This window comes from Pongo pygmaeus, chromosome 5 (assembly GCF_028885625.2).
Source record: "Pongo pygmaeus isolate AG05252 chromosome 5, NHGRI_mPonPyg2-v2.0_pri, whole genome shotgun sequence".
Lineage (NCBI taxonomy): Eukaryota > Metazoa > Chordata > Mammalia > Primates > Hominidae > Pongo > Pongo pygmaeus.
Window position 1 is genome coordinate 25,025,001 of NC_072378.2, and position 16,459 is coordinate 25,041,459.

Here is a 16,459-nt window from a genome sequence, read left to right on the forward strand (position 1 = left end):
GTATTTTGCTGTTATAAATAGAAAGAAAATTCCCACCATGGAAAATGTTTTCATATTTATTCTCTCTTAGAGATTTCTGAAGTTCAATTTATAGAGAATAAAAAAATTATACTCAAAGGCTCAGCCAGCTGACTCATCTTGTGATCTGAAAGGCAAGTTATCTTTTTGTTACTTCTTACACTGAATGAACAATTTAGAATGAAGTCAAGAGGGAGAAGGGACCAGCTGCTCTTACGCTGTTGCTGTGTGAGTTGTATAGTATAAATATTTAAACCTTTAACTCCCAATAATTCAAAGGCAAAGAAAGAAAAATCTATGGAGAAAAGTGGCACCATAACCTCATCACTTTCCGGAAGGCAGCAACTTCTTTCTTCTCTTTATTTTATTTAGAAATAATTGCTGTCTAGGGCTAAACTTGTAATATAGCCGCAGATGAAATAACCCCAGGATCTCTTCTCTTTTTAGAGGTTCTCTATTAACAAAAATCTTTACAAAGCTAAATCCGAGCGTGTTCTCTCTTCCTCAGTTTGGAAAAGAGACACCTTACCCACCCCAAAAAGTTCACATGTTTCTCACATTTATATTTTAAGTTTCAAGAGTTTTACTCTGTATCCATCACTGTATCTTTATCTTCTGCCTGAAGCATTTTTTAAGTAAACTGAGACATGAAAAAATTGAAGAGAGAGAAAGCCAACGTGTGAAAGAATGATGATATAAATTATTATTAATTTGCCTTCTGGAGAAACACTGCCCATTGTATCTGGCTTTTGATTGCTATCACAGCATAGGTCAAAATCTTTCTCTTAAAAATATCTGAAAAGGGTAAAGTAAATTGTTCTTTTTTTTTTTTTTTGGAAGGAATATTCTAAATGATAAGATATGCTCTGGCTACACAGCACAAAGTAAAGTGGGTTTTTAGCATACATGATCTGATTTGTCTATCAACAAGAATCGAACAGTTCAGGTTCTTGACACGTCCCTCTTCAATCTACGGTGTGCAGATGCTATGGAATCATCACCCTCATAGTCAGCCAAGCACATCCATATTTCAGGGTCCCAGAAACTAGCACCCGACACAGCCTGGACCATACTGAATGATGAGGAAGTACAAGAGAGTTTACTGTCTTATCAGCACCTGCATTTCTAGTTTCATTTTCTTCTTTCCATTTTCACTTGCTAGGACCATTTACTAGTTCTTTTTCTTCCTCTCCAACTTTTCTCTGTCCTTCTGGTACTTGAGTCACTTTAATTTGTCTCAACTAATACCTTTTCTCCTTTAAAATATCTTCCAAAATCAACTGAATTTTAAACATTTTAGTTAAACATCACAGCTTTTGGCAAAAAATTAGTAGACAAAATTTTGCCATCTGAAAATGAGAAGTTGAATAAACTGACATTTGCTTATCACAATAAAATATAGAAGGCAGGCTGAGCATGGTGGCTCATGCTTGTAATCCCAGCACTTGGAGAGGCCTAGGTGGGAGGATCACTTAAGGCAAGGAGTTTGACACCAACCTGGGCAACATAGTGAGAGGCTGGCTTTACAAAAAAAAGTAAAAAATTAGCTGGATATGGTGGTGCACACCTGTAGTCCCAGCTACTTGGAGGCTGAGGCAGGAGGATCCTTGAGCCCAGGAAGTTGAGGCTGCAGTGAGCTACAATCACACCACTGCACTTCAGCCTGGGTGACAGAGCAAGATCCTGTCATTTGAAAAAATACAGGAGGCATAGTTAACTAAATAAATCACATCTTTTTAATAAATATGTTGGCTTGTGTAAGTGAAGTGGCTTCTATTAAAAAGAGAGGTGGGAGGGCAACCCTCCAAATTTATTTTAATATTTTGATCACAAGAACTACTCATTTCTTTTTCTTTTTTTAAATTGTCATAGCTACAATGAGTATACATGTACTTTTAGTTTTCAACTCAAGCCCTGTAGAAGACATACTCTAGTATATCTTACACACATCATTCCTAAAAAGTTAAGACTTGGCTGGCTGCTCATAGAGATATTAAAATAAACATCTAAAATGTTTTTCTTGTAGTATTGGGCCCCTTTTGGCATTGGCCTGATCTAAACAGGTTACTCTGAGGTCACTGGGGGCCATAAATCAGGGGGGTGGACTGGTGGCTAAGACAGCCTGCATAGCTTTAGTGCAATGTGCTATTTTAGTTTATGCCCCTGCAATGACACCATCTCTTTGGCACCAGCCAAAGAAAGCTTCCTAGACATCTATGGGAAGAGAATGTTTTGCAGTAATCCAAGGCAGAGGTCACACAAGCATGAATTACTGTGGGGAGGTCTTGGTCTGCTCCAGGCCCTGGGACAAATAAAGTAGGGAAAGTGACTTCCAACTAAAGCATTTATCCAGGAATTCGGGGGTGGAAATTGATCCAAGCAATCTTGGCAAATTGTGAAAGCAAAGAGTGGCCAATTCTTTTCAACCCAGGAAACTAGGGCAGCCTCTTTCTGCCCCTTTTCCAATCCCATTATTGGGTCCACTTGAGAAACCCAGATATTTTTTGAGAAAGATTCAGCATAGTTAAATAGCAATGCTTGTATTTATTTATATGTTATAAAATGTGGCATAATCACACAAAAATTTCCAATCCTCTCTAGCCAAGGCTCATCTACTTTTACATTTGATTTCTCTTACTTTTTCCATGGAGGGTATGACTTAACCAGTCTGAACTTTCAACATTGACTAGTTTTGTACATAATATGAATTTAATTGCTTTTTTCCCCTTTCTTCTTTCTATTAATTTTGGAAGGGGCAAATACAATTCAGGAAACAATATCAAAATATTCCAGATTATACCAGATTGCATAATTATTTATCTATTAAAAGAAAAATACTACCTTGGTTTTGTAAACAGCCTACATGGAAAGACCAAAAAAAAAATAGGTATTTATCCTAATTATAATTCTTTTTTTTTTTTTTTTTTTTTTGGTGTTTTGTAGTCTTCTTGCTTCTTGCTCCCTCTGACCTGAAGTTCCCTTTGAAAAGGAAAAGTGCTAACTTACTTGGCTTGGAGAAAGGAGAGAGGCTTGGTTCAAAAGTGACTGGCAATTTTTTTCCAACCAGCTGTTAGTCTCTTTAAGAGCAACAGGCAGCTAATGGTTGAGTGGACTTCCTTTTGCCAGTTCATCTCCATCTGGGAGAGTTCCCCTCCTTTATGGAGGTTGAAACAACTTTCTCAGACACAGTTATCCAGGACAGAAGTATTCTCATACTCAGCTGCACTCTACCAGCTCTGGGGGACATTTGAAAATCTGACAAAAGCTTTGTAGTTTCTTGAGATCTTCAAGCATAATCTTAAAAGGCATGTAAGTGTCCAGGAAATACAAGAACCTGAGAAATACTTTGCACACTTACTGTGAACTTGGGGTGTTTTATTATTCTAATCATTGCACCTGACAAAAGATTACTGAGCAGTACTGAAAATGGAGGCAGGGACGGGTTGCGTTTCTAAGGAAAGAAGCAATTGCAGCTTTAACTTGTGCCAAGGAATAATTTTGGCTGCTAAAATACTCACTGACCACCACCTGGTGAGCCGTTTGCTCCCACACATGAATTCTGTTCTGTTCTTGAAAGCAGGATAGGAACCTACACTGTGCATAACCCTTCTTTTTACCTTTTTTCAATTGTCGTCATCATTGTCATCATCATCATCAGCAGCAGCATTGTTGTAGTCATTACCATTATTACCCATCCAGTTATTTCCACTAACACTGACCAGACTGGCTGTCAAGATCACACAGTGACAAAACAGATGAAAGCCCTTTAATTTGATAAGTTTGAAACAACAATGGGAAAAGAGTCTGTAATGCTAACTACTGGTTTTTCAGTACCTTGATAATCAAATGAATCATTTCTCCAGGAAAGATTAAGCCTACTTGATAGTAACCATTTTCTAAATGACATGATGATGTTGTTAGGAAAGCAAACTTAAGACTGTGTGTGTGTGTGTGTGTATGAGAGAGAGAAAAAGAGAGAGAGAAGAAACAGACAGGGAGAGACAGAGAGAGAATAGACATTGGGATTTGCAGTGTGTAGGTGAATGCCTTTTCTTTCTCTTTGTCTCTCTTTCTCTTTCTCTCTCACTATATGCAACCCTGTTTTAGAACGAGAGCAGTTACACACCAATGCTCCGAAGTTCTGTGAACCTTAACATTTCCTTTAACCACAAAAAACAACTGCTGAAGCAAACAGGATCTCAGAAAGGCAGTTTAAAAAATACATTGTGAGCATTACTCGTTGACTCATTTTTTTTCTTCCCAGATCTTTATAGTGTCCATATATCTAAATGGATTTATATATACTTTTAAGCAAATGAACCTAAATTCTAAATCTGTGTAACCTCTAGGGGAAAGGGATCTTAAAAATGTGTCAATTGCAAGGAAATATAGTTGCCCTAATAACAAGCTTCTGGGCATTTTCTTTTTTTTATGTTACAGAAAACTCATTGTACCAAAAGCTTTCTGCTTAGGCATGTTAAGTGAGCTGAAAGTATGCGTGAATCCTAGAACAAGCATGAACTTTTATAGGTAGATATATCATTTTGAAGTAAAGACTGGGTAGTAGAATGCTCAGAGAATGTGTAATCAGTCCCCTTGTTTCAGAAGAAGAATGAGGCTCAAAGAGGATAAATGACGCCCAAGATCCTCCATCTATACCACAGCAGGGACAAGGCTACAACTCAGACTCCTAACAACTTGTTCAGTGCTGTATCTGCCACATTAAACCTCTGAAAAGTTATTTATAAACTGAAGTTCTGTAAATAAGTCCTATTTTGAATCTGAGGTTAACCAGACATGTGAAAAAATGGTCACTATTCTATAAACCTATTTTTGTAAATAGACGATAGGGATTAATATGTATTGAGTACTGACCACTATTCTAAAAGCTTTCCCTATCATAGCACTTAAACCACACACAGCCATATGAGGTTTGGACTGCATTTTATAAGTGAGTAAACTGAGGCACAGAGCGATTAGGTAACCTGTTTAAGGTCACAAGTGAATTGGTTGGCAAAGCCCAGACCGTGCAATTCCAGAGCTGAAGCTTTTGACTGTTACCCCACACAGAGCTTACTTAAAATGAGGCACCAGCTGGACATGCTTTCACATAAATTGCCAAACATGAGCCACGGCTCTGAAAACTGAATAAAAATACACTGGATGTTGGCCTTGCAAGGATTTTCTCTTTAATCTTTAGGGATTAAGTTAAATGAGATAATCAGTTTGGAAAGGATAAAGCATACCACATTGAAGTGCAACGCAAACATTATGAATCTACTATGAAGACAATCTGTACAACCGATAGGTATTACTGTCCCACTTCACCATTGAGGAGACCAAAGTTAGCTTGTATGGGTACCACGAAGCAGAACCAGAATTTGAGTCTGAATCTCGTTTGACTCCCAACTTATCAACCTGCACTACCTCCCTCACTTCCCACCTCAGAGCTAGCTGGTTACCTAGCTACCTGGAACCTGGGGATCTCAGCCATTCCACTACAACATGGTTATTGAGGTTACAATAATCACCTTGGAAATGATGAATGCTCAGGAGAGAGAACACACAGGTTCATCCAGCCCTGCTTGGTCTTAATGCTTCCCTTCAGGATGGGGCCACGCGTAATCCAGAGTGCAGTGCATCAGCCTATAGAGGGCGCTCTTAAGTATCATAGCCAGATGTAAAAGAGCAAAATTCCTATAGGCAAAGAAATGTGGGCTGGGCGTTTTGGAATGCCATTTCTGGAGGGAGGTGTGGGTGAATGATTGCCAATTTTCCCGTTCTAAGCTTATCTTCATTGTTGTGAGCATTTTTCAGATCCTAAAAGGAGTTAGTATCTAAGTATAAATTTTCTCTTTAAGGTGTTTGCTTAAAGAGGAAACATTTTTAAGAAGTGAAAGCTGAAGAATGGGGCCTAAGATCAAACTTCAAGGTATTGGTGGCTCTAAATGCCTGCCATCAAAGTAACACAACAGAATGATAATTTGGTAAACAGCAGCAAAGCTCAATAGATATTCTTCAAATTGATTTAAGTTGTGATAAAAACCCAACTTATGATTTTAAATATTTCTGTAGCTAGAACAACATAGCAGAAAGACAACATCAAAATAGTAACAATGATTACATTCTACATGACTAGATTACAAGGGATTCTTTGCGACACTCTAATTTTTCTTCAACGAACTTGTATTGCTTGGGTAATTACACATACACAAAAACCTTACTACTGCTCCTTTTAAAAAATTACTAAATAGAGTTTTTTTAAAAAATTGCAAGACGTAGTTTCTTGAGGAAAATAACCAAATTCACGAGATTCTTGAGTCCAAATTTCCTTCATTTAGGTGGCTCCAAATTCTAAAAAAGCTTTTGCCTATAGCCCAATCTTATAGGCGGCATTTGAACAAAACATCCATCCAATGACTAGATCATCCCTTTAAAATCGCAACCTTTACAGTTAAATTCCAGTGGATAGGTCAAGTCATGGAAAGGCAGCAAGATGAGAACAGAAAACTGAGCAGTGCCAATGGGGATTGGAAGCTACCAAGGCTCCAGTATCCTGACTTGGGAAAAAAGAAAATGGGAAAAGGGAATGGAGGGTTGGAGTGCCCAGTATGTGTGAGGAAGAATAAGAGAGAAGGACCCAGGCCGGGCGTGGTAGTTCACACCTGTAATCCTAGCACTTTGGAGGGCCAAGGAGGGTGGATCACCTGAAGTCAGAAGTTCAAGACCAGCCTGGCCAACATGGCAAAATCCTATCTCTACTAAAATACAAAAATTAGCTGGGCATGGGGGTGGGCGCCTGTAGTCTCAGCTACCTGGGAGGCTGAGGCAGGAGAATGACTTGAACCCGGGAGATGGAGGTTGCAGTGAGCTGAGATTGCACCACTGCACTCCAGCCTGAGCAACGGAGCAAGACTCTGTCTCAAAAAACACCAAAAAAAAAAAAAAAAAAAAAAAGAAGGACCAAAAGAAAGAGACAGAGAGAGAGAGAGAAAGAGAGAGACAGAGAGAGAGAGAGAAAGAGAGAAGTGCAAATCAAAGCAACATGGTACCATGAAAAACCACTCCTGGTCCATTTGTTTAACATCTTCCCTAGCAGTCCTGCTGTGCTCAAACCACTGTGACAGGCTTTCCTAAAGGTGTTAGACAAGAGATAGCACAGAAGAGAGACAAGGCAAAAAATTTAGTACTATTTTCCAGCCTAAACTAAACCTTTATTTTAGTCATGACTTTAAAAAATGTATTTGCGGGAATGACTCAACCCCTTGTTCCGCCCCTTGCCTTGTGTATTCCTTCAGTGCCTAAGTTGATATTTGCAGCCACTACCTCACTCAGGATGCTTCGTTTTTATCATTTCAAAATACTCAAGTCCTTGCCCAAGCTGGGCAAAAGTGTCCAGTGGTGTCAAAACAAAGCAAAGCAGACCAGAGAGCCTCCTGCCAGAAAGATGCATTTACCTTCACCAAAAACATCATCCTCTTCATCGACCGGGAGCTCCTCAGCATCAAAAAACTGCATCTTGGAGAGGACAGGCGCAAGAGGCAGCAGGCAGCAGCCCTGGCAGTCTCAGCAGTCACACTGCCGACCAAGGTGATTTCCTTTCCTCGGGTTGCCCAAGCCCTCTGGAGGGCAGCTTCCGCATCTGCCCTGAAGAAAGCAGTTTCATTCATATGAATAGGCTTCTTGAGCCTTTTGAAGAGTGAATCCCAGGTGGGGTAATTCTCACCACTGAGGAGAAAGAATTTTTTGAAGAGGGCTGCAGATCCAGTTGGATGTGAATACAGATATCACTCAAAGTCTGAATGCAATGAATTCTATTTCAAAGCAACAACTTTCATATTTCCTTAAAGAGGAAGGTGGGTGCTTAACTTTCTTGCTTATGAATTTGAACACAATGGGTTGTGTTGAAAGAGGGAGTTCACATTTCTCATATCTTGGTTTTGCTTCAATGACAATTTATCTGAAAGTAAGGCAAGCCACTATGTTAAACCAAAGCAGGCATTTAGAGGACAGAGCTTTTATTTTGCTCAGTAATAGTTGCATTTTTCTTTTCTTTTCTTTTTTTCAAACCTCTTGCATTTAAGGATTGGAAACTTTACAGCATTTAAACCAAACTGAACCATATCTAGGCTTTCTGTGGCTCGATTAAATCTATAGTCAATGAATAGATAACTGGTTTTGGTCAAACATCTTACATTTCATAATATTTACTCAGTTTGATACTTCAGACTGTATCACTAAAGGAGAAAGAAGAAAATGTAACTCAAAAAGCAGTCCTCCCAAAGGAATGAGTAAACACTGAGCTTCTACGCGAGCACCATTGGCTGGCATCACCATATCGAGCTACCCAACGTGTGCCAAATTCTGTGTGGCTGCACAAACAAACACACATCTCTCTGAGTAATACTGAGACTTCATTTCGGGGTTTCCCAGACCACTCCACTGTGTTGTAAGATCTCTTAGGTGGCCAGAAGCTTAGAAAATGCAAATGGAGATGACAGTGAGGAGCTGTTGACCCAAGGTGTTTATTTTTGGCACTTTATTTACTGCATGGTTTTGAAGATACTCCCAGTGTTACCCTAGAGAAACTGTCCCCTCCTCCTGTAACTGCAACCTTGAAATTGCACCATTTTCTCCCAGAAGAGATTATGGACAACAGGGTTGGAGAAATCCAGCAGTGAGAAGGGATCACCCCAGAGGAATTCAGGAATCAGACACTGAGGGTTAACTGAGCAGCAACAGTCAGTTCATCCCTGCATTGGTGGCTGCAGCAGTTCTCAAAGACAGTGTACAGCTTGGGTCCTGCTGGGATCACCAATTGTTGTCAATCAGGGCTGGAACCATCCTTAGAGGAGAGCTTGGAAATGTCTGGGGTGTTTTGGGTGGCACAATGACTGGGGGTTATTACTGGTATTTAATGTCTTAGCACTCAGGGGCCCAGGGATGTCAACCTTACTGTAATGCATGGAACAGTAGCTCAACAGGAAGAACTGTCCAGCTCCAAATACCAATAATGTCCACCTTGAGACACACTGAGAGGCAGAGAGCTGGAGTTATCCTTTTCTCTAGCTCTCCTTTGCATCTCCCCTTTCTGACCCTTCTACCACCACCTACCATGATCCCCACTTGAATGATGTTTCTGGACAAGGGTTGCACTTAGTTACATAAATTAAATTAATTAAAATGGGCCTAGGTGTAGGAAATTTGGATATGGACTAAAGCTCTCTTTTGTGTGGTTGGGATAAGAGGATGGGTGTCCATTTTGATAATCACTACATTTCTCAACTACTGTCCTATGTCCTTTAATCTCCACAACTTCATGAGGTGGGTGCTATTATCCCATTTTACAGATGAAGCAATGGGGGCTCTGAGGGCTTGAAAAACTTTCCTAAGATCAGGCAGCTAGTGAGCGGCAGATTTGACTAATTCCAGAGCTCACTCTGTTACCTCTTGTCTGGACAACTTACGGGAGTGACTGCACACAGTCCAGGTCACTGCAGCATCCCCGTGGCTCTTGGGGACCTGCACTACCTCCCTCACCTCCCACCTCAGAGCTACCTGGTTACCATGTGAACCTGAGGGCCCCAGCCATTCCACTTCAAAAAGTTAGCATAACCTCTCTAGGCCTGTTTTATTATTTTAAGTGGGTGGAATTGTGTCTCCCCTATTGAATTCATATGTTGAAGTCCTAACCCCCAGTACCTCAGAATGTGATCTTATTTAGAAATAGGCCCATTGAAGAATTGAACAATGAGAACACATGGACACAAGAAGGGGAACATCACACTCTGGGGACTGTTGTGGGGTGGGGGGAGGGGGGAGGGATAGCTTTAGGAGATATACCTAATGCTAAATGATGAGTTAATGGGTGCAGCACACCAGCATGGCACATGTATACATATGTAACTAACCTGCACATTGTGCACATGTACCCTAAAACTTAAAATATAATAAAAAAAAAGAAATAGGGCCATTGAAGATATAATTAGTTAAGATGAACTCATATCATATTGGAGGAGGATGGGTCCTTAATCCAATATGACTAATTTCCTCATAAAAAGGAGAGATTTAGACAAAGACATAGACATAGGGAGGATAGCATGTGAAGATGAAGGCAGAGATCCACAAGCCAAGGAACAACGAAGATTGCCAGTAAACCACCAGGAGCTAGGGGAGAGGCCTGCAAGAGATTCTCCCTCACATCCCTCAGAAGAACCAAACCTGCCAGCACCTTGATCTTGGACTTCCAGCCTCCACAACTGTGATGCAGTAAGTTTCTGTTGCTTAAGCCATCCAGTTTGTGGTACTTCGTTACAGCAGTCCTAGAAAACTAATATACTTTCTCATTTGGCTTGTTTTGAGGATTAAGTAGGATAATTTATGTAAAGAAGCTGACACAGCACATGGTACACAGTAAATACCCAGTTATAATTATACACCTAAGTCTCTCACAGGTAAGCTTAGGATATTTCCCTAATTGAAGCCTCAATGGGGATAGAGAATGAGAAGTCACCACGCTCCATATAAAAACTCAATAACCCTTAGGAAGTTTCCCTCAGTCTCCTCCTCTCCAATTTAGATACCTCAGAAACACAGCTAATCATCTCAAAGAACAAATCACAAATGCCACCATGAACTCCTTAAAAGCACAGAGTATAGAAAACATGGTTCTTGCTCTCCAAAGTTTACAATTACCTTAGAGAGATGTGACATACATGCATGATGTGTTAACTAAGAAGAAAAATTAATAAATTACAGATGCATGCATCAATATGGATGAGTTTCAAAAACATAATATTGACTTTGAAAAGTCTCAGAAAATTATAAATGGTATAACTATATTTATATGAGTGTCCAAAATGAGCAAATAAAAAAAGTAAGTAATTGCTAACACTTATAGAGTGCCAGCAACAGTTCTAAGTGCCTTGATTCACTTAATTCCTATATCAACCCTAAGATATAGATATATTTATTATTTCCATTTTAGTTTAAGGCCCAAGAGGTGAAGTGATCCACCCGAGGTCATACATTTGGTAAGTGGTAGAGGTACTGAGATTTTATCCCAGAGTCCAAACTCTTAAACACCAGGCTACACTATCTCTAATCTAGGTAAAGTCTAAAAGAATGCTGAGCTTATATACAATTTTAACAAAGTGCAATAAACTGTGAAGAAGTGACTAGACAAAGGAGGCAGAGTAGGGGAGTGGGCTCCTAAGAGTGGTAAATTGTGGGAAGGTAACTAGGAATGTATGATAGCTAAGGATTGTTATGCAGACTCATCTCTCATATCAGGAAGAGGACCATGAGGCTTAGTCATCCAAGATGGGAAATAAAACACCTTTACAAGTGGAAATTTATGGCACTTAAAGCAGAAAAGAGAAGGGCAGAAGATTCTTTCTCAAAAATAGCTCAAAATAGTACTTATGCTAAAGTAGCATATTTTGGGGGACACATTCTGATCCCCTTCAAATCCATATTAGAAAAGAAAGACTAAAGATAGGGAAATTCAGTGCTTAGTTAAGGGAGATGTAGGTCACAGAGAGTAGTTTTCACTAAGAAATGAGTAAATCCGGAACAACAATGAAAGAATCTTGCTTTTCAGTGATTGAGGAAAACAGCTCCAATAATTGGATTTGGGGAAGAGAACAAAAGTATAGATGAACCAGTATAAGGCAACTACTTTGATCAAATGCTGATTTGTGACAACCTGTGCTAAATTTAACAACAGAATTTCATCAAGGTCATAAGCACAGGAGCATAGCAAAGCTTTTATACTCCAAACAATTGGTGCCCACTTTATGCCATACTAGGTCTGTGAATTACAATGATATGAAAGGTCTGGTCCTTGCTTTGTGGAACTTTACTCAATTCATTCATTTAGAGAATAGTAATGAATACCTACTATATTTCAGGTATGGTGTGAAATATTTAAGTAAATATATAAGTGACAAGGCATGTGTTGTGTTGAACATATGAATATCAACACAGTATTATTATTTTGAGTTATGAGAATTGAGGCTATAATAATCAATGATTTATTAATTTAAAATATTTCTGCATAGTTTGCTGTTTTGAAAAAGAAAATACCACCTGTGAAGCGTGTACAGGAGGAAGCCATACTAGTGGAAAAATTTCATCATCCAACGTGGGCTTTTATTCCAACAGAAGAGCCTCACGATCTTCTATCTGTGCTTCTGGAGAATTTCCCACTCCTTTCAGAAAGTGTTTTAAAATACTTAATTTTCAGATATACAAACTTCTGAACAGGGAGAAAAATCTGAAGTAATTAGGAGCAAAATGTTCGAAACAGAAAGGAGAACAAAGTAGGAGAGAGGAATTGAAACTGTGAGGAGTGGTGGGAATCAGGAAAGAAAAAGGTGAAAAAAACCACAGAGTCAGAAATAATCTTATCTTTGGGTAACTTTGCCAGTAAAGATGCACCTAAAAATTTGTCTAATTTGTCTAACTGTAAAATGCCACGTCTAAAGAGCTGGGACAAAAGGAACATGATTTTTTTTTTTTTTTTTGAAACAGTCTGTCTCTGTCGTTCAGGCTGGCGTGCAGTGGCTCGACCTTGGCTCACTGCAACCTCCGCCTCCCGGGTTCAAGTGATTCTCCGGCCTCAGCTTCCCCAGTAGAGTAGCTGGGACTACAGGTGTGGGCCACCATGCCCAGCTAATTGTTTGTGTATTTTTAGTAGAGACAAGGTTTCACCATATTGGTCAGGCTGATTTTGAACTCCTGACCTCAAGTGATCTGCCTGCCTTGGCCTCCCAAAGTGCTGGGATTACAGGCGTGAGCCACTGTGCCTCGCCAGAACATGATTTTTAATAGTATTCGTGTTTTCATGTTGCAAAGAGGAGGTACCAATCTCATGGGTACAATCTCATGAGGGTTGTCTCATGGGGAAAACCCTCCCAGAGCCTTTGGAAGTCTTCCTGCCTGCCTCCCCCAGTTTGAGGCACATCATCAGGCTGCAGGAGCCACACTTAGAGTCACTTAATGAAGGTGCTGGGGAAGCCTGACCAAAGTCCAGGACAGTTTCCTTCAATGGGACTAAAGACAATGAGGGTAATTGCCCACTGAGGGAATCCATTCCTTCCACTTACGAAAGAAGGATAAGAACCTAGCAAATGAGAGTTCTGTGGCAAGACTCACATTGGGTATGGTTGGCAAGGTCATAACCATGGGTTAAGGGTATGATTGCTGGGAGTGGTTAGCTTGCAACTAGAAACAGAAAAAAAAAAAAAGCATATAAAGGCACTGGTTCTGGGATTTGACAGGGCTGAGTTACAATCTTCGCCTCGTTACTATCTAGCTCTTTGACTAGAGTGAATAATTTCACTTTGAATCAGTAAAATGGAATAATAATAATCAATTACTGAGTCAAGGGACAGTTCAGCCCTTTCCCACTAATTGTCCCAAATTAAAATACAATCTATATTAATACTTTGTGCTATCAATGCAAACACAACTTCAAGACCCAGTCCCTAGTCCCTGGCCTTACCCTCTGTCTCAACCAGAATGTAATCACAAAGCCTCTCCAATAAATAAATCCTGTAGCTGCTACTGATAATAAAATTTACCTCTCAGGGTTTGGCAACATTAACTAAGATGGGAATCCTTTCCTGTGGCCCTACCATTGACTTTAAAAACATTTTCAGGGATCACTGTACAGTCTGCCCCTCCTCCCCTTTTTTTAACCTCAAGACAAATTTCTTGGTGTGGGAGCTACAGAAAGTGACAGAAGGGGTGGAGAAAAGATACACAGGAAAATAAACTTAAAGAAGGCAGAAAGAAACAGTCTTCCATATCTGTGAGAGATGTGGGGAGAGTTTAAGGAGAATTACAATCCTCCCTCCCAGAATGTGACCCCAGACCCAAGACAGCCAAAGAAGGCCAGATGAGAAGGTAAAACTTTCTCAACTTTTAAAGAAAGGCATGCGTTTTGTGCACCCTAAATCTTATGATGAAAAATTGCTTGATAGCACATAAGTCACTGGGTGGCAAACTAAGAGACAATATAAAATATTGTTATTGAAAAAATGAATTTTATTTAATGACTAGTACTTGATCCTTTTGGTAAATCACAAACTTTCTAATTATTTGTTTTCAAGGAACTGAAGGAAGATCTTACCGAGCTGATACTATGGGATCAATAAACGTATTTTTAAATAATAATTTATTACATGATATTTGACATACGATTGACAAAAAATTAAAAGATTGGATATTAGAGAAAACGGTGACATAAAGACCTTTAAAAAGCCTTTCTTTGGGTATATACCCAGTAATGCGATTGCTGGGTCAAATTGTATTTCTAGTTCTAGATCTCTGAGGAATCGCCACACTGACTTCCACAATGGTTGAACTAGTTTACAGTCCCACCAACAGTGTAAAAGTGCTCCTATTTCTCCACATCCTCTCCAGCACCTGTTGTTTCCTGACTTTTTAATGATCACCATTCTAACTGGTGTGAGATGGTATCTCATTGTGGTTTTGATTTGCATTTCTCTGATGGCCAGTGATGATGAGCATTTTTTCATGTGTCTTTTGGCTACACAAATGTCTTCTTTTGAGAAGTGTCTGTTCGTATCCTTTGCCCACTTTTTGATGGGGTTGTTTGTTTTTTTCTTGTAAATTTGTTTGAGTTCATTATAGATTCTGGATATTAGCCCTTTGTCAGATGAGTAGGTTGCAAAAATTTTCTCCCATTCTGTAGGTTGCCTGTTCACTCTGATGGTAGTTTCTTTTGCTGTGCAGAAGCTCTTTAGTTTAATTAGATCCCATTTGTCAAATTTGGCTTTTGTTGCCATTGCTTTTGGTGTTTTAGACATGAAGTCCTTGCCCATGCCTATGTCCTGAATGATATAAATCATGCTGCTATAAAGACACATGCACACATATGTTTATTGCGGCACTATTCACAGTACCAAAGACTTGGAACCAAGCCAAATGTCCCACAATGATAGAATGGATTAAGAAAATGTGGCACATATACACCATGGAATACTATGCAGCCATAAAAAATGATGAGTTCATGTCCTTTGTAGGGACATGGATGAAGCTGGAAACCATCATTGTCAGCAAACTATCGCAAGGACAAAAAACCAAACACCGCATGTTCTCACTCATAGGTGGGAACTGAACAATGAGAACACTTGGACACAGGAAGGGGAACATTACACACTGGGGCCTGTTGTGAGGTGCAGGGAGCAGGGAGGGATAGCATTAGGAGATATACCTAATGTTAAATGACGAGTTATTGGGTGCAGCACACCAACATGGCACATGTATACATATGTAACTAACCTGCACATTGTGCACATGTACCCTAAAACTTAAAGTATAATAATAATAATAATAATAATAATAATAAGCCTTTCTTCCATAAAAGCAATAAGAAACTGGGAAAATGGTCAGTATCGACTTTTTCAGAAAGCTGGAAATTAACCAAAGACTTACAGCAATCCAGGGAGCATTTATTCAAGAAAAATGGCTGAATTTCAATAGAACGATGAGTTTTATGACATTTTAATTTACCTACTTCCACACACTTCACCTTATCTCTGTGGTAGCCTTGAAGATCAGCAGCCTGCAATTACAGTGAAAATCAACTGCCTGGCAGCTGTTGGAATGGTTGCAGAATGGAGATAAAGCTTCTTCAAAGTCCCATTCCCCAAAAATTGTCACTATTTGACCTGTCTGGTGGTTCTCTGGAAGACCTCACTCAGAAGGCTGTTTTTATTTAATCTAATTTAGAGTTGCCAAGTGTGAACAGTCTTTTCCTTGGAGGTGTTTGTTGAAAAGAATCACAGGCAATTAGTCAATACTGCAGCCGCCTGAGGCAGTGGATTAGAGATGGGGGCAAACAATAGGCTTACCAAAAAGCTTAAAAGAAAAAGCTTGGGAATGAGATGCCCATAGGAGACTTTGAAAAGCTCCCACATATTCCTGGGAATCTAGAAGGTGAAGCCTATATAGGGCTATGTGCATGCCCACAGCTGTGTATATGCTCAGAAAATGCTTGAGAAGGCCCTAAGGTCTGACCACTGGCTAACCTTAAGGCTCTGCAGAAGCAGAAAGTAAAGGCTAAGGCAGAGTTGTAAGTGCTTAACTGAGCATTGAAAGTGTGTCCTAGTGTGCATATAGAACCCCTTGGCAAAGACTGCAAGATTTATTGGTTCCAGGCATCTAAAGAAATTTCTGTTCAATCATTAGTGTACCACTAAGCTAATCAAGCAGAGATTTCAGTGGCCACACATGACAAACAATATAGACTTTACAGAACTATCTCAGAAAAGTCACTAAAAAAACAACAAGAACAGCAACAGAAACCTTGGGGGAGTAGGGAGAATCTGATTTCCAGAGTTTCCATGTAATTTTAAACATCCAGTTTTCAGCAAAAAATTATGAAACATGCAAAGAAGCAAGAAAGTAT

At 39.6% G+C, this 16,459-nt stretch overlaps 1 protein-coding gene across 10 annotated transcripts in view; it reads right to left on the reverse strand.

The window, feature by feature from the left end:
• Positions 1-16,459, reverse strand: part of RIPOR2 (RHO family interacting cell polarization regulator 2) — a 236,046-nt gene that overhangs the window by 123,162 nt on the left and 96,425 nt on the right. The window contains exon 2 of one of the 10 annotated variants that reach the window (XM_063665880.1): positions 7,476-7,665. The exons of 4 other annotated variants lie outside the window; for them this stretch is intronic. In XM_063665880.1, coding sequence (XP_063521950.1) covers positions 7,476-7,536 — 61 coding nt within the window. In that variant the 5' untranslated portion in view covers positions 7,537-7,665. Of the gene's footprint in view, positions 1-3,536; positions 4,153-5,549; positions 6,937-7,475; positions 7,666-16,459 lie in introns of those variants that run through there. 5 more of the 10 variants (XM_054490708.2, XM_054490706.2, XM_054490707.2 and 2 more) reach the window with 5 other exon arrangements.